Source organism: Scyliorhinus torazame, chromosome 5 (assembly GCF_047496885.1).
Source record: "Scyliorhinus torazame isolate Kashiwa2021f chromosome 5, sScyTor2.1, whole genome shotgun sequence".
Taxonomy (NCBI): Eukaryota; Metazoa; Chordata; class Chondrichthyes; order Carcharhiniformes; family Scyliorhinidae; genus Scyliorhinus; species Scyliorhinus torazame.
Window position 1 is genome coordinate 137,965,799 of NC_092711.1, and position 23,779 is coordinate 137,989,577.

Below are 23,779 nucleotides of genomic sequence, written 5' to 3' on the forward strand. Positions count from 1 at the left end.
ATAAAAGAAAATGGACAAAAAAAAAAAAGTGGCCATGTAAGGAGGTATTAAGTCAGAGGAGCATTGTATTATTTTTTGAAAATATCATTTTTTAAATCAATTTATAGAGTAGCCAATCCACCCACCCTGCACATCTTTGGGTTGTGGGGTGAAACCCACGCAGACACGGGGAGAATGTGCAAACTCCACACGGACAGTGACCCAATGCCGGGATCGAACCTGGGACCTCGGCGCCGTGAGGCAGCAGTGCTAACTGTACCGCCGTGCCGCTCTAAAGAGGAGCGTCTTAAAGGAGGAGAGAAAACGTGAGGTGAGTCCAAGAGGTTTGGGGGAGGGATTCGAGAGGTTGGGGGCCCAGGAGGGCTGACAATGAGTGAGCGATTGAAATCTGGATGGGAGAGGGTGGGTGGGGGAGAAGTAGGGCTCGGGGGTGCTGGGGTTGGAGGGTTGCGGGGCTGGAGGAGATTAGAGATAGATGGGCAAGGGAGACACGAGAGGAATTTTAAAGAAAATCATTTTCATTTGGATGTGGGCCGACCCTTGCGATGTCCAGCATTTGCTGCCCGTCCCTAATTGCCCCTTGAGAAGGTGGTGGGTGAGCCGCCTTCTCGAACCGGCTGCAGTCCCTGTGTGGTTTGGGTAACACCCACAGTGCTGTCGGGGAGGGAGGTCCAGGATTGTGACGCAGCGACAGTGAAGGAACGGCCGATATATTTCCCAGTCGGGATGGTGAGTGTGGGGCTCGGAGGGGAACCTGCAGGTGGTGGAGTTGTTGCTGGTAGGGCCAGACCTTCCAGGAGTGAGATTAGGAAACATTTCTGAACACAAAGGATTGAAGATGTTTGGGACTCTACCACAACTGGCAGTTGGTACTCGATGAATTGATCATTTAAATCACAGGTTGATAGATTTTGGTCACTCAGATCGATTAAGGGATACGGGTCTACGTGAAGTCAGACCAGTCATGATCTCATTGAGCGGGGGTAACAGGCCTGAGGGGCTGAATGGGCCTCCTCCTGTTCCTGTGTAACAGGCTGGAGAAGGGGCTGAATGGGCCTCCTCCTGTTCCCGTGTAACCGGCTGGAGAAGGGGCTGAATGGGCCTCCTCCTGTTCCTGTGTAACAGGCTGGAGAAGGGGTTGAATGGGCCTCCTCCTGTTCCCGTGTAACAGGCTGGAGAAGGGGCTGAATGGGCCTCCTCCTGTTCCTGTGTAACAGGTTGGAGAAGGGGCTGAATGGGCCTCCTCCTGTTCCTGTGTAACAGGCTGGAGAAGGGGCTGAATGGGCCTCCTCCTGTTCCTGTGTAACAGGCTGGAGAAGGGGCTGAATGGGCCTCCTCCTGTTCCTGTGTAACAGGCTGGAGAAGGGGCTGAATGGGCCTCCTCCTGTTCCTGTGTAACAGGCTGGAGAAGGGGCTGAATGGGCCTCCTCCTGTTCTGTGTAACAGGCTGGAGAAGGGGCTCAATGGGCCTCCTCCTGTTCCTGTGTAACAGGCTGGGAAGGGGCTGAATGGGCCTCCTCCTGTTCCTGTGTAACAGGCTGGAGAAGGGGCTGAATGGGCCTCCTCCTGTTCCCTGTGTAACAGGCTGGAGAAGGGGCTGAATGGGCCTCCTCCTGTTCCTGTGTAACAGGCTGGAGAAGGGGCTCAATGGGCCTCCTCCTGTTCCTGTGTAACAGGCTGGGGAAGGGGCTGAATGGGCCTCCTCCTGTTCCTGTGTAACAGGCTGGAGAAGGGGCTGAATGGGCCTCCTCCTGTTCCCTGTGTAACAGGCTGGAGAAGGGGCTGAATGGGCCCCCTCCTGTTCCTGTGTAACAGGCCGGAGAAGGGGCTGAATGGGCCTCCTCCTGTTCCTGTGTAACAGGCTGGAGAAGGGGCTGAATGGGCCTCCTCCTGTTCCTGTGTAACAGGCTGGAGAAGGGGCTGAATGGGCCTCCTCCTGTTCCTGTGTAACAGGCTGGAGAAGGGGCTGAATGGGCCTCCTCCTGTTCCCGTGTTAAAGCCTGGAGAGAGCAACACCCCTCCCCTTCCAAAACCAGGACGCGCCGCACCCACCTGATTGAGAGCCACCTCCAGCATGACGGTCAGAGCCAGGCAGTTGTGGAAGAGGGGGATGCAGTCGGTCAGGAGCAGGCAGCCATCTCTGCTGCTGCCTTCCGGCACCTTCTCCGCTAGCAGCAGGCCGTTCACCGCGCAGGACGGGTACTTGGCGGCGTGGAGCTGCATCTTCACGTAGGCCTGTGCCGAGATCTCCACCTCGGCCATCTTCCAAAAGAGGGTGGCTCCGGAGCCTGGCTGAGGGGGGAAGAGAGAGGGGAGCAGGAGGGAGAGATAGGGAGGCAGAGAGCGAGAGAGAAAAAGAGAGAGACAGAGGGAGAGGGGGCTGGAAGAGATAGAGAGAGAGAAAAGAGCGAGGCAGAGCAATAGGGTGGTAGGGAAAGAGTGGGAGGGCCGGAGGGGTGGGAGGCAGGGAGACTCAGAGAGAGAAGAGAGTGTGTGTGAGAGAGAGAGGATGGGGCACGGAGCAATAGGTACGCAGGTCGAGAGACAGATAGAGGTGGAGGGCAAGAGAGAGGGAGGGAGGAAGGGAGAGAATTACATGGCCAATTAGTGCACAGAAACCGGGCATTTTACCCAACTGCTGATGATGCTCCTGCCCCCTCCGAGTCTCCACGCGTCCCTATCCATCAGCTTATCCATCTGCTCCTTTTTCTCTCCCCCCCCCCCCCGCCCCCCCCCCCCCCCCCACAACATGTTTATCCAGCTTCTCTGTACTATTCAGCTCGCCCACTACCTGCTGTAGCGAGTCTGTAGCCACCTGGGTTGGCCACTTCCCGACTTAAAATGGAGAACCGCAAAGACTACAGGGAAATTCAGCCAACACAGGCAAAAACTAGCAAGTGCAGAAATCCTGTGTATTGGAACTTGCAAAAGACCAGACAGCACTGAGACCAGCAGCCATCTGCATATTAATGAGCGATCCCCGGGAACAATTGAAACAGTTAAGGTGAATAAGGCCAAGCCAGACTCCTCGGCGCCAGCAGGAGCCAAGACAAAGGCCAACGGACACTCAGGGACCGCCCAGCGATCAGGGAACGGCTCCAGTATTGGAGAAATCGATCCAAGTGATCGGAACGTAGTCCAATCACTTGGAACCAGATACGGGGTCCGCCCGGAAGGGCGGGAAGCCCCTGGGGACTATAGAGTCCCCAAGTTCAAATCGTCCTTCTTGTCAGGGTCACTCAGCAGCGAATCAACCCTTGAGAGTGAACTGCCCAAGCTGCCACACTAACCAAGTAAGTCTCCAGTCAACGCTCGCTACGAGATAGGCTGCTCCTAGCTACCAGTCCATACCAGCTTTTGAATCCTGCAGGCTCAGAATCGAACGAAAGGCCATTTGTTCCCCTGACCTGGTGGGCCAGTCCGAAGCTAAGTATAGGCCTTTTAGTGATAGAGAATAGTCTAGAATGTAGAGTTTATGCATGATGTGCGATTTACAGTGCATAATAAATGTGTTTTGATTTGAATCTTACTAATTGGTGTGTTGAGTTATTGATCAGCACTTGAACTTGAACCTCGTGGCGGTATCATAAAGATACCTGGCGACTCTAGAGCGAAGGTTATAGAAACAGAGCAAAATCAGTAAAGATAAGACGGGCAACATTTAAAAGCCAACCAAAAGTTAGCAACAATTCCCACTTCCCACATTGAACTTCCAATTGTATTGATCGGGAACTATCGGCGTCCAATGACCTTCTGTCCTGGTCTCCCTGCAAGCGGAAACATTTGCAGAGATGTACAACAAGATGTTTCCCGTCTCGGTGGGGGTGTCCAGAAGCAGGGGAGGGGCGGGGGCACAATTTCAAAATGAGGGCGAAGCCACTTAAGACCGAGATGAGGAGAAATTTCTTTGCAGAGGAATTTGTAGAATAGTCTAACCCAGGGGGCTGTGGAAGCTCAGTCATCGAGGGGGTTTAAAGTAGGGAACGATAAGATTTCTGATTGATGATAGTGTAAGAACACCTCGCCATCGTGTGCGAGGCTCGCGCTCATATAACTGAGATGGTGCATCGAGCATACTTAACGAGGGTAAGAAAGAGACGGGGGTTTGAGGGGGTGGAGGATCATAGAATTTACAGTGCAGAAGGAGGCCATTCGGCCCATCGAGTCTGCACCTGCTCTTGGAAAGAGCACCCTACCCAAGCCCACACCGCCCTATGCCCATAACCCAGTAACCCCACTCAACCAACACTGAGGGCAATTTTGGACACTAAGGGCAATTTATCACGGCTAATCCACCTAACCTGCACATCTTTGGACTGTGGGAGGAAACCGGAGCACCCGGAGGAAACCCACGCACACACGGGGAGAACATGCAGACTCCGCACAGACAGTGACCCAAGCTGGGAATCGAACCTGGGACCCTGGAGCTGAGAAGCAATTGTGCTAACCACTGTGCTACCGTGCTGCCCAGTTACCCCACCTAACCTTTTTCTGGACACTAAGGGGCAATTTAGCACGGCCAATCCACCTAACCTGCACATCTTTGGGACTAGTGGGAGGAACGTGCAGACTCCGCACAGACAGTGACCCCAAGCCGGGAATCGAACCCTGATCCCTGGCGCGGTGAAGCAACAGTGCTAACCATTGTGCTACCGTGCCGCCCCTATAAAGCAAGTGTAAGCAGTGTGGGAGGGCCCCAGCGAATCACCGACATATGTTCTGGGCATCTGCTGAGCTGGCAAACTGCTGGGGCTCTTTTATCAGCACTATGTCAGCGACCTTGGGCAGGGAGCTGGAGCCGGGCCCCCTGGAGGCCATATTCGGGGTGTCCGAGCTGCCGGAGTTGCAGGCGGGAGCGGGGGCAGATGTTTTTCGCCTTCGCCTCGCTGATTGCCCGCACGGCAGGTTCTGCTGGAGTGGAGGTCAGCTTCTCCACCCTGAGCCTCGATGGGACTGGGGGACCTCCTGGAATGTTGGTGTTTGGAGAAAAAGTTAAATACACGCCGAGGGGGTCGATTGAGAGGTTGTATACAAAATGGCAACCGTTTGTTATGTATTTTAAAGAGCTGGTCACTGTTGGGGAGTGGGGAGGGGGCGGGGGGAGAGGTAGGGGGGCTGTCCTTGTGTCATGTTTTTGTATTTGTATATAAATTTAAAAATGTTCCGTATAAATATTTACAAAATAAAAATCATGTAAAGGAATAGTGTGCGTGTAAAAGGCATTGAGATGTCTGCCGGTGCTGCCAAGGCCTTCCATGTCCGTTTGGCATTGTGGAGACCGGAGTGTTTTTAATCGAGCCCGTTAATCACATTTTAAGTTTCCTTTGCAATCCTCACGAGGGCGAGGATGAGCCGATTCTTTGAAGGAGTAGAAGATGTGTGTGAACGTTGCAGGGGGGGGGGGGTGCTAATCACGTTCATATGTTTTGGTCCTGTCCTGTAGAGGATTACTGGAAGGAGGTTTTTAGGGTAATTTCTAAAGTGGTGCACGTGAAACTGGTCCCGGGTCCCCGGGAGGCCATATTCGGGGTGTCGGACCAGCCGGGGTGGGAAACGGGTGCGGAAGCAGATGTTGTAGCCTTCGCCTCGTTGATCGCCCGAAGGCGGATCCTGATGGGATGGAGAGCAGCCTCTCCACCCTGTGCCCTGGCGTGGCGGGGGGACCTGCTGGAATACTTGACTCTTGAAAAGGTCAAATTTGAACTGAGGGGAAGGATGGAGGGGTTCTACAATTCATGGGCATTATTCATTCTGCACTTTCAAGAACTGGATAACAACGAACATTAGTTGGGGGGGGGGGAGTGAGAGGGTTGGAGGGAGGGGGGGGCGGTGTGTGTTAATGGCGACTATGGGTGTGAACATGCGGGCTGTTGTTTGGGGTTTGGTGGGAGGATGGGATCGTTGTTAATGTTCTGGGCATTGACATATTTGTTACTGAATATTGTTTATTGTTGGTGGGGTGTAGATTTGGGAGAAAATGTGAAAAAGGAGGAGAATAAAAAATATTTTTAAAAAAGAAAAAAAAGTTTCCTTTGCAATTTGTTTTTTCATTTGGTGCAGTGTCCCGTTAAGGGCCTGATCCTTTGCTTTGTCCCATTCCTTCGGTTAATTTAGTTTATCTAAATAAAAGGCATTGATGTGTCCGACCGACCATGACCATATTAAATGACGGCGCAGGTTAGACGGGCTGAATGGCCTATACCTGTTCCTACCCTCCTACGTCAACCCCACGGAATACTTTCACCTTTTAAAAAATATATTTTTATTCAGGTATTTGAAAGTTTTTATAATAATAATGACATAAACATGGTATAATAAACATTTCCACCCCCAGCACAATCTTCACCCCCCCCCCCCAACCATACATCAACAATCCGGCCCTCTCTCCCCCCCCCCCCCACCCCTGGAATACTGCGTCTGCCGACATTTTAATTTTCCCCGAGAAAGTCGCCGAACGGCTGCCACCTCCGGGTGAACCCGACCATTGACCCTCTTCGGGCGAACTTTATTTTCTCGAGACTGAGAAACCCGGCCATGTCACTGACCCAGGTCTCCACACTTGGGGACTTCGAGTCCCTCCACATTAACAAGATCCGTCTCCGCGCTACCAGGGAGGCAAAGGCCAGGACGTTGGACTTTTTCGCCCCCTGAACTCCCAGATCTTCCGACACTCCAAAGGTCGCTACCTCCGGACTCGGCACCACCCGTGTTTTGAGTACCATGGACATTGCCTTAGCGAAACCCTGCCAAAACCCTCTCGGCTTCGGGCATGTCCAAAACACGTGGACATGATTTGCTGGGCTTCCCACGCACCTCGCACACCTGTCCTCTACCCCGAAAAACTTGCTCATCCTAGCCACTGTCATGTGTGCCCGGTGGACTACCTAAAATTGTATTAGGCTAAGCCTGGCACATGATGTGGATCCACCCATAGACCTGCCTCTACCTCTCCTCCTAGCTCGTCCTCCCACTTGCCCTTAAGCTCCTCCACCGGAGTTTCCTCCGCCTGCGAAAGCTCCCGGTAAATATCTGAAACCTTCCCCTCTCCCACCCAGGTACTGGAGACTACTCTATCCTGTATCCCCCATGGCGGCAGCAGCGGAAAGGCCGGAACCTGCTTTCTCAGGAAGTCTCGCACCTGCAAATACCTAAACTCATTCCCTGCCGGCAATTCAAATTTATCCTCCAAGGCTTTCAAGCTAGGGAAGCTCCCGTCTATAAATAGATCCCCCATCCTCCTAATTCCTGCCCTTTGCCATTTCCGGAACCCACCATCCAGCCTACCCGGTACAAACCGATGATTATTATAGATCGGGGTCCAAACCGATGCTCCCTCCACTCTCGTATATCTCCTCCACTACCCCCAGATTCTCAGAGCTGCCATCACCACCGGACCTGTGGAGTATCGGGCCGGCGAGAACTATCGGGCCGGCGAGAACGGAAGAGGTGCCGTTACCGGTGCTCCCAAACTGGTGTCTGTACATGACGCCGCCTCCATCCGCTCCCACACCGACCCCTCCCCCACTACCCACTTCCTAATCATGGCTCTATTCGCCGCCCAGTAGTAATTGCAGAAGTTCGGCAGCGCCAACCCACCCTCCCCCCGACTGTGCTCCAGCAACACTTTCTTTACTCCCGGGGTTTTACCCGCCCACACAAAGCCCAAAATAACCTTATTCAGCCGCATGAAAAAGGCCTTTGGGATGAAGATGGGGAGGCACTGAAAGACAAACAGGATTCTGGGGAGGACCGTCATTTTCACGGACTGTACCCTCCCCGCCAGTGATAGCGGGAGCATGTCCCATCTCTTAAAGTCCCCTTCTATTTGTTCTACCAGCCGGGATAGGTTTAACTTGTCATAGATTATCATAGAATTTACAGTGCAGAAGGAGGCCATTCAGCTCATCGAGTCTGCACCGGCTCTTGGAGAGAGCACCCAACCCAAGGTCAACACCTCCACCCTATCCCCATAACCCAGTAACCCCACCCAACACTAAGGGCAATTTTGGACACTAAGGGCAATTTATCATGACCAATCCACCTAACCTGCACATCTTTGGACTGTGGGAGGAAACCGGAGCACCCGGAGGAAACCCACGCACACACGGGGAGGATGTGCAGACTCCGCACAGACTGACCCAAGCCGGAATCGATGACCCAAGCCGGAATCGAACCTGGGACCCTGGGGCTGTGAAGCAATTGTGCTATCCACAATGCTACCGTGCTGCCCTAACTTGTGCAGTGGCAGCTCTCCCAGTCTCTTCTCCTGTCCTCTTGCCTGGATTGCGAACATCTCGCTTTTCCCCATGTTCAATTTATACCCTGAAAAATTGCCAAATTCCCCCAGGATTCGCATTACTTCTCCCCATCTCCTCCAACGGGTCAGAAATATCCAAGAGCAGGTCATCTGCGTAGAGCGAGACCCGGTGCTCCACCCCCGATGTTGTGCCCCCCCCCCCCGGTGTCGTTGTGTCCCCCCCCTCTTCCCCCCCCCGCTTCCTCCGAACCAGCCCTTTCCAGATCCTAGAGGCTCTTAACGCCTAGCCAATGGCTCTATAGCCAGAGCAACAGTAACGGGGAGAGGGGGCACCCTTGCCTCATCCCTCACGTGTAGTTTAAAATAACCCGACCTCAGCCTGTTCATATGCACACTCACTACTGGTGCCTGATAGAGCAATAGAGCAACCGCACCCAGTCACTATAGCCCTCACCAAACCGAAACTTTCCCAGCACCTCCCACAGGTAATCCCACTCCACCCGATCAAAAACCTTCTCTGCATCCATCGCGACCCCACATCCGCCTCCTCTCCTTCTGAGGGCATCATAATAACATTTAGAAGCCTTCGAACATTGGCCGTGAGTTGCCTGCCCTTTACAAATCCCGTCTGGTCTTCCCCTATCACCCCCGGGACACAATCCTCTATCCTTGTGGCCAGTATCTTAGCCAGCAGTTTGGTATCCACATTCAGTAGAGAAATCGGCCTGTATGACCCGCATTGCTCCGGATCCTTCTCCCGTTTCAGGATCAATGAAATCGAGGTCTGCGACATTGTTGGGGGGAGGACTCCCTTCTCTCTTGCTTCATTCAGGGGCAGCACGGTAGCATAGTGGATAGCACAATTGCTTCACAGCCCCAGGGTCCCAGGTTCGATTCCGGCTTGGGTCACTGTCTGTGTGGAGTCTGCACATCCTCCCAGTGTGTGCGTGGGTTTCCTCCCGCAGTCCAAAGATGTACAGGTTAGGTGGATTGGCCATGATAAATTGCCCTTAGTGTCCATAATTGCCCTTAGTGGTGGGTGGGGTTACTGGGTTATGTGGATAGGGTGGAGGTGTTGACCTTGGGTAGGGTGCTCTTTCCAAGAGCCGGTGCAGACTCGATGGGCCGAATGGCCTCCTTCTGCACTGGAAATTCTATGATCTATGATCCATTAAATGCCCTCACCAGCAGTGGGCTCAATATCTCTGAAAACTTCTTATAGAATTCCACCGGATAGCTGTCAGGCCCCGGGGCCTTGCCCGACTGCATGCCCTCCAACCCCTCCATTATTTCCTCAATCTCAATTGGGGCTCCCAGCCCTTCCACCAGATCCTCATCCATACTCGGGAACCTCAACTGATCCAAAAACTGCCTCATCCCCTCCACCCCAGCCGGGGGTTCCGACTCATATAATTTACTATAAAAGTCCTTGAACACCTCATTCACCCCCACCGGGTCCAGGACAGTAATAATAATAATAATCACTTATTGTCAGAAGTAGGCTTCAATGAATTTACTGTGAAAAGTCCCTAGTCGCCACATTCCGGCGCCTGTTCGGGGAGGCTGGTACGGGAATTGAACCCGCGCTGCTGGCATTGTTCTGCATTGCAAGCCAGCGATTTAGCCCACTGTGCTAAACCAGGACAGTATTCCCACCTCTAATCTTCACTTTCCCTATCTGCCTGGCCGCCGCCCTTTTTCTAGCTGGTGCGCTAACATTCTGCTTGCCGGGCAGCACGGTGTCACCGTGCCTCACGGCGCCGAGGTCCCAGGTTCGATCCCGGCCCTGGGTCACTGTCCGTGTGGAGTTTGCACATTCTCCCCGTGTCTGCGTGGGTTTCGCCCCCACAGCCCAAAAAGATGTGCAGGCTAGGTGGATTGGCCACGCTAAATTGCCCCTTAATTGGCAAAAAAATAATTGGGTACTCGAAATTTAGATTAAAAAAACAAAAAACATTCTGCTTGCCTTTTCCCCGCACTCATAAATCGCCCCCTTTGCCTTCCTCAACTGTTCCACCGCTTTCCCTGTGGTCAACAGCCCAAACTCCGTCTGTAACCTCCGCCGCTCCCCCAGTAGCCCCGCGTCCGGGGCCTCCGAGTATCTCCTGTCCACCTGGAGTATCTCCTCCACGAACCTAAACCTATCAGCCTTTTCCGCCTTTTCTCTGTGGGCCTGTATCGAGATTAATTCCCCTCTGACTGCTGCCTTCAAAGCTTCCCAAACCGTTGCTGCAGAGACCTCCCCCGTATCATTTGTTTCCGGTAGTTCTGGATGGACCTGTTCACCCACCCACAGATCGCTTCATTCGCTAGCAACCCCACATCCAGCCTCCACAGCAGGCGTTGCCCTCTCTCCACACTAACCCGTAGATCCACCCAATGTGGGGCATGATCCGACACTGCGATTGCCGAGTACTCAGTATCCACCACCAGGTATTAGCGACCCTGCTCAGAACAAAAAAGCCTATATGAGAGTATACCTTGTGGACATGAAAAAAAAAGAAAACCCCTTTGTCCTTGGCCGTGCAAACCTCCATGGGTCTCGTAGCCACCTGAGTTGGCCACTTCCCGACTTAAAATGGAGAACAGCAAAGGCTGAAGGGAAATTCAGCCAACACAGGCAAAAACTAGCAGGTGCAAGTTTACTGTGTATTAGACTCTGCAGAAACGCAGACAGCATCGATACAAGCAGCCATCTACATAGTAATGAGCGATCTCCGGGAACAATCGAAACATTTTGAGGTAAACAAGGCCAAGCCAGACTCCTCGGCGCCAGCAGGAGCCAACACAAAAGAGGTTAACGGACACTTAAAGACCGCCCAACGATCAGGGAACCGCTCCAGTATTGGAGAAATTGAACCAAGCGATTGAAGCCAAGTCCAATCACTCGAAACCAGGTACGGGGTCCGCCCCGAGGGGCAGGAAGCCCCTGGGGACTATAAAGTAAAGCCCCCAAGTTCAAATCGTCCTTCTTGACAGGGTCACTCAGCAACACGAAGCAACCCCCGAGAGTGAACTGTCCAGCGGCCTCCAAGAAAGTAAGTCTCCAGTCAACGCTCGCTACGAGATAGGCGCTACGAGATAGGCGCTACGAGATAGGCGCTACGAGATAGGCACTCCTAGCTACCAGTCCATACCAGCTTTTGAATCCCACAGACTCAGAACCCGAACGAAAGGCCATTTGTTTCCCTGACCTGGTGGGCCAGTCCGAAGCTAAGTATAGGCCTGTTAGTTATAGAAATAGCCTAGAAAGTAGAGTTTATGCATGAGTAGCGATTTACTGTGTATAATAAATGTGTTTTGATTTGAATCTTACTAATTGGTGTGTTGAGTTATTGATCATTACTTGAACTTGAACCTCGTGGCGGTATCATAAAGATACCTGGCGACTCTAGAGCAAAGATTATAAAACAGAGCCAATTGAACCAACCAAAAGTTAGCAACAGTCCACTCCCCCCATCTGTTCCATAAACCCCTTCAATTCCTTTGCCACGGCCAGCCTCCTCCCTGTCCTGGATTTTGACCGGTCCAATTCCGGATCAACAACTGTGTTAAAATCTTCTCCCATAATCAGGTTATGCGACTAAGTCAGGGATGACACTTTTGTGAGGGCCACGAAGAATCCAGCACGAGTTTTAACGATACAAAGAAATAACATTTATTTACAACATATATATATATAAATACAACCGCAGCCGCAGCAGCAACTTCCCTTGCTGCTCACTTCTTCCTGGCTGGTTCCAAACTGGCCAGCTTTATTTATACAGGGAGTCTGCTAATGATTTCTCCGCCCCCTCATTGGGGAAGCTCATACTCCCACAGGATTGTGGGATTGTCACTAGTCCCCAGCCAATGGTAAGCAGGCAGGTTATAACAGATACCTAACACTCGCCTCATAAATTCCACATCGTCCCAATTCGGAGCATATACCGTCACGAGTACCACCCGCACCCCCTCCATCTTCCCACTCACCATTATGTACCTGCCCCAGTGTCTGACACGATTCCCCCTGCCTCTAATGCCACTCGTTTGCTGATCAAGATCGCTACCCCCCTGGTCTTTGAGTCCAGCCCTGAGTGGAATCCTTGGCCATCCCACCCCTTCCTCAATCTAGTCTGGTCTGTAACCTTTAGGTGTCTCTCTTGTAGCATTGCCACGTTCGCCTTCAGCGCCCTCAAATGCGCAAACACGCGAGCCCTCTGACGTTCCATGTAATCAGCCTGGTTGAGGGGCTTTCTCCTCCCCCCCCCCCCCCCCCCCCCACACCGACCCCCCACCCCCACCCCACTACCGACTAGCCATCACCCTTTTTAGACCAGCCTCTAGCTCGCGCCCTCCGCCTCCTCGAGTCCCCCTCGGGCATTAGCCATTCCCGATCTCCCATTTGTCTACTAGTAACAGTTCCTCCCCTGTCAGTAAAGCAGCTCTCCTCCCCCCATCTCCCCCCCCCCCCCCCCCTAGCAACAACACTAGAAACCCAACCCCCCAAGTCAAGCTCCGGCTTAACACCTGCTCGCCCCCCACTGTGCTTCCGTGAGTCAGCTGACCCAAGCTGACTTGATAGCGCCTGCCCCTGGTGCCAAGCAGTCTGTCTCCCTATTGTTCTCTCCCCTCTCCCCCCACTTGGACAAACATAGTAAAAGCATCACATCATTCCCCAGTAAACAAACATCAGAAAAAACAGTGAAAGAACAGCCACTTTAGAAAATAAACACCCAAAAACAGAACCAGCTCCAAAGACCACCCCCCCGAACCCGCTCCCTGCAAGACAAAGTTACCTTTAGCATCAAAACAGCCCCTTATTACACATAACACTACTGATACTTATACAACCCAGCACAACTAATCGCCACCACAGTACTTCTCCAAGGCTTCAGTGTCTTTTAGTTCACCTCCAGCCTCTTTTCTTTAATAAAAGTCCATACTTCGTCTGGTGTTTCGAAGTAGAAGTCCCGTTCCTCATATGTGACCCACAGACGGGCTGGGTACAACATCCCGAACTTCACCCCTTCTTAAAGAGGGCCGTTTTTGCCCGATTAAACCCAGCTCGCCTCTTGGCCAAATCCGCGCCCAGGTCCTGATAAATGCGCAGCTCACAGTTCTCCCACTTGCTGCTCCGTTCCTTCTTGGCCCACCGCAGGACGTGTTCCTTGTCCAGGAATCGGTGAAAGCATACCACCATCGCTCTCGGCGGCTCGTTCGCTCAGGGCTTCTTCACGAGGGCCCTGTGCGCTTTATTCACTTCCAGGGGCCGAGGGAACGGCTCAGGCCCCATCAACTTCTCCAACATGTCCGTCACATAAGCCCTCGCATCCGATCCCTCACTGCCTTCAGGGAGGCCGACAATTCTAATATTTTGCCTCCTAGACCAGTTCTCCAGGTCCTCCAGCTTCTCCTGCACTCTTTTCCGGTGGTCGTTCATCATCTCCACCTTGGTCTCCAGCACGGTTATGTACTCCTTGTGCTCGGATACCTTTTTCTCCACCTCCTGGATCGCTCTTCCGTGGGTCTCTTGATTCTGCACAACTTGATCAATCGAAGCCTTAATTGGGTCCAGCGTGTCCTTCTTCAGCTTGGCGAAGCAATCTTCGAAAAACTTCACCAGCTGCTCCATCGACCACTGTGCCGTCCCCCGGCGGCCCTTGCTCTCCGCCATGCTGTCCCGCGTTACCGGCTCTGCTCGCGTCTTCCTTGTAGGACTTTGTCTTCTCACACGGCCACTTCTGGTCCAATTGTCCATACACTGGAGGGGGATTTCTCCTCACTGTCTCACTCTTCACCGATTTATCCAATAAAACCCGGGAGAAAACTGGGGAAAAAGGTCCAAAAGTCCGTCACAGGCGGGAGCTATCAAATGTGCGACCTACTCCTCCATGGCCGCCACTAGAAGTCTCTACTTTCACCTTCTTTAAGACAGCGCACACGCGGAAGCCGCCGATGGTCCCTGGAAATTGAGAATGGCGACGTCAGTTAGGCTTGCCGAGTCTTCAGAAGACTAAGGATCCACAAGTTCTTCCGTGGTAGGAAGGGGAGGGCGACATGTTGTCACGCGGGGTGGGGGGTGAAATTTGCAGCCCCGGGTCGCTTTCCCTCTCCACCCTCCGCTGCTGACCTGCCTCGCGGGAAAATGGACCGAGCGAGTGTTCAGATCAGCCATGATCTTATTAAATGGCGGAGCAGGCGTGAAGGGCTGAGTGGCAAACTCCTGCTCCTGTTCCTTATGGTCTCATTGACGTCCAAAAGGTCAAAAGACATGTTGGTGCAACTTAGAAGACGGCCAAGGTGGTGCGATCGACTCGTTGCTGGACTTCCTCATCCACGGACGTCCCTCGGGAGAGGTGGCTGCTGAGATATGGGAGGTTCTGCACATAGAACATACAGTGCAGGAGGAGGCCATTCGGCCCATCGAGTCTGCACCAACTCACATAAGCCCTCACTTCCACCCTATCCCTGTAACCCAATTACCCCTCCTAACCTTTTTTCTTGGTCACGAAGGGCAATTTATCACGGCCAATCCACCTAACCTGCACATCTTTGGACTTGTGGGAGGAAACCGGAGCACCCGGAGGAAACCCACGCAGACACAGGGAGAACGTGCAGACTCCGCACAGACAGTGACCCAACGGGGAATCGAACCTGGGACCCTGGCACTGTGAAGCCTCAGTGCTATCCTCTTGTGCTGCCCACCGTGCTGCCCCATGGGTGTCATGGTGGTACAGTGGTTTAGCACCGCTGACTCTCAGTGCCAGGGACACGGGTTCAATTCTGAGCTGTGTGAAGTTTGCACTCTCTCCCAGTGTGTGCGTGGGTTTCCTCCGGGTGCTCTGGTTTCCTCCCACAGTCCAAAGATGTGCAGGTTAGGTGGGCCTAGGTAGAGTGTTCTTTTGGAGGGTCAGTGCAGACTCGATGGGACAAATGGCCTCCTTTGCATTGTAGGAATTCTAGTTCTACTCTAGAGCTATCCCGTCTATGTGGATGGCGCGGTGGAGGTGGTGCTCATCAGGCCTGGGGAAGGTTGGTGACAACCCTTCATGATGTTTGAAGATGAGCCAGGCCTCTCACAGGAGGTGCCGAAGAGGCCGCACGTGATCGTTACACGTCCAGCACTGTAGAGTCAGCCGTCACGCGACAGGCCCCCGAAGACTGAAGGTGGCCAGATGTCCCTGGTGGTCAGTTTTGTTTTAATAATAATAATCTTTATTGTCACAAGTAGGCTGACATTAACGCTGCAATGAAGTTACTGTGAAAATCCCCCAGTCGCCACATTCCGGAGTCTGTCCGGGTCACAGAGGGAGAATTCAGAATGTCCAATTCACCTCACAGCACGTCTTTCGGGACTTGTGGGAGGAAACCGGAGCCCCCGGAGGAAACCCACGCAGACACGGGGAGAACGTGCAGACTCCGCACAGACAGTGCCATGCCCTGGAGTTCGATTCCCATCAGGGCAGATGGTGAAATGGGAATTACATTTATAAAATGGGAATTAAAAACCTAAAGGTGTCCGGCGTCGACTGTCATCGAAAAATCCGTCAACGACTCCAGAACCCATACACACGTCGTGTCAAATTAATAGAAACTCCTTTGCAAATTTTTGTTTAAGAATGATGCACCATTATTTTATATCCAGGTGAACTCTGAACCCAATGGAGACATCTTCTGTCCATGGCCATAGGGCATGGCCCCGTCATTCCATTATTTTCCAGGAATTTCCACAAGCAAGGGATTCTAGAAACTTCCAGCACCTCTAACCATCTATGGATTTCTACACTTTCTTTGGAGTGAAGCCTTCCCAGGACTTGAAAAACAGCAGGAGGCCCATTCAGCCCCTTCTCCAGCCTGTTACACAGGAACAGGGGGAGGCCCATTCAGCCCCTTCTCCAGCCTGTTACACAGGAACAGGAGGAGGCCCATTCAGCCCCTTCTCCAGCCTGTTGCACAGGAACAGGAGGAGGCCCACTCAGCCCCTTCTCCAGCCTGTTACACAGGAACAGGAGGCCCATTCAGCCCCTCCTCCAGCCTGTTACACAGGGAACAGGAGGAGGCCCATTCAGCCCCTTCTCCAGCCTGTTACACAGGGAACAGGAGGAGGCCCATTCAGCCCCTTCTCCAGCCTGTTACACAGGAACAGGAGGAGGCCCATTCAGCCCCTCCTCCAGCCTGTTACACAGGGAACAGGAGGAGGCCCATTCAGCCCCTTCTCCAGCCTGTTACACAGGGAACAGGAGGAGGCCCATTCAGCCCCTTCTCCAGCCTGTTACACAGGAACAGGAGGAGGCCCATTCAGCCCCTTCTCCAGCCTGTTACACAGGAACAGGAGGAGGCCCATTCAGCCCTTTCTCCAGCCTGTTACACAGGAACAGGAGGAGGCCATTCAGCCCCTTCTCCAGCCTGTTACACAGGAACAGGAGGAGGCCCATTCAGCCCCTTCTCCAGCCTGTTACACAGGAACAGGAAGAGGACCATTCAGCCCCTTCTCCAGCCTGTTACACAGGAACAGGAGGAGGCCATTCAGCCCCTTCTCCAGCCTGTTACACAGGAACAGGAGGAGGCCCATTCAGCCCTTTCTCCAGCCTGTTACACAGGAACAGGAGGAGGCCATTCAGCCCCTTCGCCAGCCTGTTGCACGGGGAACAGGAGGAGGCCCATTCAGCCACTTCTCCAACCTGTTACACAGGAACAGGAGGAGGCCCATTCAGCCCCTTCTCCAGTCTGTTACACAGGAACAGGAAGAGGACCATTCAGCCCCTTCTCCAGCCTGTTACACAGGAACAGGAGGAGGCCATTCAGCCCCTTCGCCAGCCTGTTACACGGGGAACAGGAGGAGACCCATTCAGCCCCTTCTTCAGCCTGTTACACAGGAACAGGAGAAGGCCCATTCAGCCCCTTCTCCAGCCTGTGACACAGGAACAGGAGGAGGCCCATTCAGCCCCTTCTCCAGCCTGTTATGCAGGAACAGGAGGAGGCCCATTCAGCCCCTTCTCCAGCCTATTACAAAGGAACAGGAGAAGGCCCATTCAGCCCCTTCTCCAGCCTGTTACACAGGAACAGGAGAAGGCCCATTCAGCCCCTTCTCCAGCCTGTTACACAGGGAACAGGAGAAGGCCCATTCAGCCCCTTCTCCAGCCTGTTACACAGGGAACAGTAGGAGGCCCATTCAGCCCCTTCTCCAGCCTGTTACACAGGAATAGGAGGAGGCCCATTCAGCCCCTTCTCCAGCCTGTTACATAGGGAACAGGAGGAGGCCCATTCAGCCCCTTCTCCAGCCTGTTACACAGGAATAGGAGGCGGCCCATTCAGCCCCTTCTCCAGCCTGTTACACAGGAATAGGAGAAGGCCCATTCAGCCCCTTCTCCAGCCTGTTACACAGGGAACAGTAGGAGGCCCATTCAGCCCCTTCTCCAGCCTGTTACACAGGAATAGGAGGAGGCCCATTCAGCCCCTTCTCCAGCCTGTTACATAGGGAACAGGAGGAGGCCCATTCAGCCCCTTCTCCAGCCTGTTACACAGGAATAGGAGGAGGCCCATTCAGCCCCTTCTCCAGCCTGTTACACAGGGAACAGGAGGAGGCCCATTCAGCCCCTTCTCCAGCCTGTTACACAGGGAACAGGAGGAGGCCCATTCAGCCCCTTCTCCAGCCTGTTACACAGGAATAGGAGGAGGCCCATTCAGCCTCTTCAGAGGTAATTCTCACCTCTGAACTGCCCCCTTTAACAAAGATGTGGAGATGCCGGCGTTGGACTGGGGTGAGCACAGTACAAAGTCTTACAACACCAGATTAACGTCCAACAGGTTTGTTTCGATGTCATTAGCTTTCGGAGCGCTGCTCCTTCCTCAGGTGAATGAAGAGGTCTGTTCCAGAAACATATATATAGACAGATTCAAAGATGCCAGACAATGCTAGGAATGCGAGCATTAGCAGGTGATTAAATCTTTACAGATCCAGAGATGGGGTAACCCCAGGTTAAAGAGGTGTGAATTGTATCAAGCCAGGACAGTTGGTAGGATTTCGCAGGCCAGATGGTGGGGGATGAATGTAATGCGACATGAATCCCAGGTCCCGGCTGAGGCCGCACTCATGTGTGCGGAACTTGGCGATAAGCTTCTGCTCGGCGATTCTGCGTTGTCGCGGGTCCTGAAGGCCGCCTTGGAGAACGCTTACCCGGAGATCAGAGGCTGAATGCCCTTGACTGCTGAGGTGTTCCCCGACTGGAAGGGAACATTCAAGTGGAGAAGGAACATTCAAAGTGGAGAGGATCTCCAGGAAGATCGCGCATATAGACACTGACATTAAGTTTCTACAAAGATGCAAGAAAGCAGCCAAGAGCCCTTTAACAAAGCCCAACTACCTCCCCAAACCCCCTTCCCATTGGCCAAGGCTGGGGCTGAGCTGATTGGATCTCTTGCCGTCACTCCCAGTCGTCCCGACTATCCTATTGGTGGGCCGCGCCGTCCGTCAGGCGTGAGGAGCGCTATCTATCGCCGATTGGTCCAAAGGCCCGGCGCCCGCCTCCTGTCGAAACGTTCCAACGGCCTCCACCCTGAGCGCGCCGATTGGTCATTCTGTGAAAGTCGCGTGTTCGCTCATTGCCTGAAAGGCGCATGCGTCGAATTCTGGTGGGTGACGCACAGACAGCGGACAATGGAAAGGCGGGCCCTCGCGGCGCGCTGCCTGTTGATTGGTGCCTCCCCTGTCAATCCAGACGACGCTGCTCCATGATTGGTCGGCCCCGCCCACCAAAGCGCCCCGGCTGCCAACGGCGGTGGGCGGCAGCCACTCCGGAAATCGGGTGAGGTGAGGGAGGAGGACACCTAAGGGTTTGGGCCGGAAGCGAGAGCCAGCAGTGATCGCCCGTACAGGCCGTCTGTAAACAAGCTAATTCGTTCACTCACGTTGATTTTGTTTCAGCGAAGTCGAAGGGTGAAACCCGCCTCACCGTCCGGTCGATCCGGAAATGGTCCGCTGCTACAAAATGGCCGCCTTGAAGCCGGGCACAGCGGCCATTTTAGCCCATCTGACCTTCATCCCCCCCCCCCCCCCCCCGGCGGGCAAGCACCCTTCCTTCCACGCTGATTGGACGGTCCACCCCCCTTCTCAAGGCGATTGGTCGGCGTTCCTGCCACTCCGAGGCAAGAGGTCCGCGATTGGCGGGCGGGGACCGGTCACGAACGACGTAACAATGGTGATGGGGCGGGGCGTGTGGAAGAGCGCCAGCTCGCGACATTGGGAGTCACCCGACGAGGAGAGGCAGGGTGCAAGCGTTACCTTCCTGGAGAGGGCGCTAGTCCTCCAAAGGACATGTGGGAGGAGTAATGTGAGACAAGTGAGCCCGGAGTGCGCGCCATACAGTGCAGAAGGAGGATATTTAGCCCATCGGGTCTGTGCCAATCCTCGCATAAAGCCTGCTCTCCTTTGCCCACAACACGACCTAGACTTCAGACACAAAGGGGCAAATTTGTTTTAGCATGGCCCAGCTGTGATGTTGGGCGTTCTGACACACAGATGAGCCAACACGGTTGTATATGGTACAACGCTATTTTATTTAAACTTTCTATGTACAGTTTTGTCTTGATACTCTGCACGTGGGGATTCCCTGTTTGTGATGTTAAAACAGGTCGTGTCCGTGTCCTTGCCCCCAGACCTACTGTCCACCAGGTGTCGTGTTCGTGCTTTTATATGGTTCCTGTCTTTGTGTGTGATTGGTTGTGGTGTGTGTTCTGATTTGTCTGTTGGTGTGTCCACCATGATGTGTGTGTTTGAATATCATGACACCAGCCACGTAAGCTGCACACCTTTGGACTGAGGGAGGAAACTGGAGCACCGGACAGAAACCCACGCTGACACTTGTTAGGTATGAAGAGAGGAAACTGGCAAAAGGACAGGAATTGAGACACCTCCAAGTAAAACACTTCCTCTGCAAAGAGACAGTAGGGTACCCCTGGGCCCCAGAAAGCACACTACAAGAGGACCTGATAGGCACAAGCAGCGAGAAGGAAGGGGGGGAAATATGTGGGAAAATATACGGACAGCTACTGGACAGAGCCCGGACTCCACTGGATGAGACCAGACAATAATGGGAGGACGAACTGGGCACAGTGGTAGGATGAGCACTCTGGAGCAGAGCACTGAGCTCCACCTCCTGTGTAAGGCTAAGCCTAATGCGGCTCAAAGTGGTGCACAGAGTGCACCAGACCAGAACCCGAATGAGCAGGTTCTTCCCGGAGGTGGAGGACAAATGTGAGCGGTGCTAGAGGGGCCCGGCCAACTACACCCACATGTTTTGGGCATGTCCCAAACTTGCTGGGTTCTGGACAGCCTTCTCCGAGGCAATGTCCAAGGTTGTGGCGGTGAGGGTGAAGCCATGCCCAACAGTGGCAGTCTTCGGGGTATCGGAGCAGCCAGAGTTACACATGGGGAAGGAGGCCAACGGCCTTACTTTCGCTTCCCTAATCGCACGCCGGAGAATCCTGCTCGGCTGGCGATCGGCAGCACCACCCAAAGCTGCAGACTGGCTTGCTGACCTCTCGGAATTTCTCCACCTGGAAAAGATTACGTACGCCATCCGAGGGTCAGAGGAAGGATACTTGGGGGCAGTTCGTCGGCCTGTTCCAAAACCTGTTCGAGGCCAGCAATGAGGACTAAGCTAGAAAATAAAAATATGAGGAACCAAAGGACTGTGCAACCCACAGAGGAGATGGAAACCACAAGTGGAGAGGAAGGGTGCTGAAGCCAGCGGGGCAGGGTGGGGGTGGTGGTGGGGGAATCATAGACCGATCCAGAGGGCAACAAAATGTACATGGAGTTAGTTAAATGAAGGACAAAACAAACCTCTCTATAAAATAAAGTAAATTAGCGCGGGCAAGAAAAATGTAACGTATTAAGCAACAACTGTCTATAAATATGAGAAAAGCCAATAAAAAGATTTTTTTTAAAAAAGTACGAAGAGAGCTTGGATAAACGAGTTGTTTTCCTTGGAATGCAAGAACTAGGAGCAGGAGTCGGCCATCTGGCCCCTCGAGCCTGCTCTGCTATTCCATGAGATCATGGCTGATCTTTTTGTGGACTTAGCTCCACCTACCCGCCCGCTCAGCTTAATTCATTTATTGGTCAAAAATCTACTTATCTTTGTCTTAAAATTATTCAACGAGGTAGCCTCACCTGCTTCACTGAGCAGGAAATTCCATAAATTCCCAACCCTTTAGGTGAAGAAATTCCTCCTCGATTCAGTCCTAAATCTGCTTCCCCTTATTTTAAGGCTATGTACCCTCGTTCTAGTTTCGTCCACCAGTGGAAACAACCTCCCCGCTTCTATCCTATCCCCTTCATAATTTTACTTGTTTCTATAAGATCCTCCCTCATTCTTCTAAATTCCAAAGTATAGTCCCAGTCCACTTAGTCTCTCCTCATAAGCCAATCCTCTCAACTCCGGAATCAACCTAGTGAATCTCCTCTGCACACCCTCCAGTGGCAGTACATCCTTTCTCGAGTAAGGAGACCAAAACTGTACACAGCACTCCAGGTGTGGCCTCACCAGCCCCCTAAACAGGTGCAGCATAACCTCCCTGTTTTTAACTCCATCCCTCTAGCAATGAAGGGCATAATTCCATTTGTCTTCTTAATGATGTGCTGCCCCTGCAAACAAACATTTTGAGATTCATGCACAAGGACACCCAGGTCCCTCTGCCCAGCAGCATGCTGCAATTTTTACCATTTAAATAATAGTCCTTTTTGCTGTTATTCCTACCAAAATGGATGACCTCACATTTACCACCATTGTACTCCCATCTGCCAAACCCTTGCCCACTCAAACTACCTATATCCCTCTGCAGACATTCACTTCTCTGCACACTGCTCTACCACTCATCTTAGTATCATCTGTGAACTTTGACACCCAACTCCAAATACTCTGTAAATTGTAAACAATTGCGGTCTCAACATATTTAACCAATCTATCCATGCTAACACATTACCCATAACACCATGCACCTTTATTTTATGCAGCAGCCTTTTATGGGGCACCTTGCAGAATGCCTTCTGCAAATCCAGATACACATACACCCTGTTGTCCACCACACTCATAATGTCCTCAAAGAATTCCAGTAAATTAGTCAAACATGACCTACCTTTCATGAAACATGCTGGGCGCGATTCTTCAAAATGGAGACTATGTGTTCGCGTCGTCGTAAATGCCGTTGTGTTTCACGACAGCGTGAAACATGCGTGGGGACTACCGATTCTGTCCCCCACAGGGGGCCAGCACGGTGCTGGAGCGGTTCATGCCGCTCCAGCCTCCCTTCCCGGTGCCAAATGGGCTCCGCGCCAACCCGCGCATGGGCGGGTGACTTCTTCAACGCTCCGGCGCTGCCGCAACATGGCACGGCGGTTCTGGGGCTGGAAGCGAAACAAAGTAGGCCCGGGGGGTGGGGGAGGCCAGCCTGCTGATCGGTAAGCCCCGATCGCGGGCCAGACCCCATCGGAAGGCCCCCCCCCCCCCCCCGGGTGAAGGAGCGCTTTTCCCGACCCTTCGCGCAGAGTTACCGCCGGCAGGGGTGAACGGCACGGGCGGGACTCTGCCGTTTCCGCGCAGTCGCTTGGCCGGAGAATCGGCGCCTTGGACAGCGGCCTGCGACCGGCGGCGCGAATGGCGGCGATTCTCCGCACCTCGGAGAATCGCACGCGGGCGTCGGTGTGGCGCGGTTGCAGCAATTCTTCGGTCCGGTGCGGGGCTCGGAGAATTGCGCCCGCTGCATCTGCCCAGTGGGGCAATATATATCCAGGTGTCTCGCTATTTCTTCCTTGATGCTAGGTTCAAGCATTTTCCCCGCTACAGAAGTTAAGCTAACCGGCTATAGTTCCCCCCCCTGTTTTTTTTAAAAACAGTGGCATCAAAATAAACTTTGAGGAAAGGGTACGTTGCTCCAGGGGTGAATCCACTGTCAAATAGGGATCTTTGATGTTAAAACAGACATTATTATTAACACAGGATTAACCCCCATTAACGTTCAAGGGAAAACAACTTGTCAATTAACAGTGCTTAAAAAAAATTAAAACTCTTTGAGATCACTTTCCCATCTACCTCTAAATTTAAAAAAACATTTTTATTCAAGACTTTTCAACAAAATATCAATATACAAAATATGAAAAGAACGTCAGAAGACCATCACGTCAACATAACCAACAACCGCAAACCCAACCCACCAGCTCCTCTGACACCGCCCCCCAACCACCTTCCCCTCCTCCAAAAGCAACCCCCCCCCTTGTTGACCTCTCAATCCTCCTTGGAGAAATTGATGAACGGTTTCTCTCTCCAGGTGAACCCTTCTACTGACCCCCGCCGAGCAAACTTGATCTTCTCTAATGCAGGAATTCTGCCAGGTCGCTCACCCACACCCCTCTCTTCGGCAGCTCCGGGTCCCTCCAACATAACAAAATCCATCTCCGGGCTATCAGGGAGGCAAAGGCCAAAACAAAAGGCCGGAGACTTCGCACCCGCCTCAGTATGGTCTTCCCGGACATTGGCGCAA

The 23,779-nt window shown here is 53.0% G+C and overlaps 1 protein-coding gene across 4 annotated transcripts in view; it reads right to left on the bottom strand.

The window, feature by feature from the left end:
* The window catches only part of LOC140419836 (ER membrane protein complex subunit 9-like), a 34,770-nt gene extending 15,467 nt beyond the window's left edge, over nucleotides 1-19,303 (bottom strand). The window contains exons 1-2 of one of the 4 annotated variants that reach the window (XM_072503872.1): nucleotides 19,148-19,303; nucleotides 2,053-2,292 (exon numbers count right to left, since the gene is read on the bottom strand). In XM_072503872.1, the coding sequence (XP_072359973.1) occupies nucleotides 2,053-2,262 (210 nt within the window). In that variant the 5' untranslated portion in view covers nucleotides 2,263-2,292; nucleotides 19,148-19,303. Of the gene's footprint in view, nucleotides 1-2,052; nucleotides 2,381-3,530; nucleotides 3,612-18,416; nucleotides 18,521-19,147 lie in introns of those variants that run through there. The other 3 variants (XM_072503874.1, XM_072503871.1, XM_072503873.1) reach the window with 3 other exon arrangements.
* Between the last annotated feature and the right edge of the window lie 4,476 nt (nucleotides 19,304-23,779).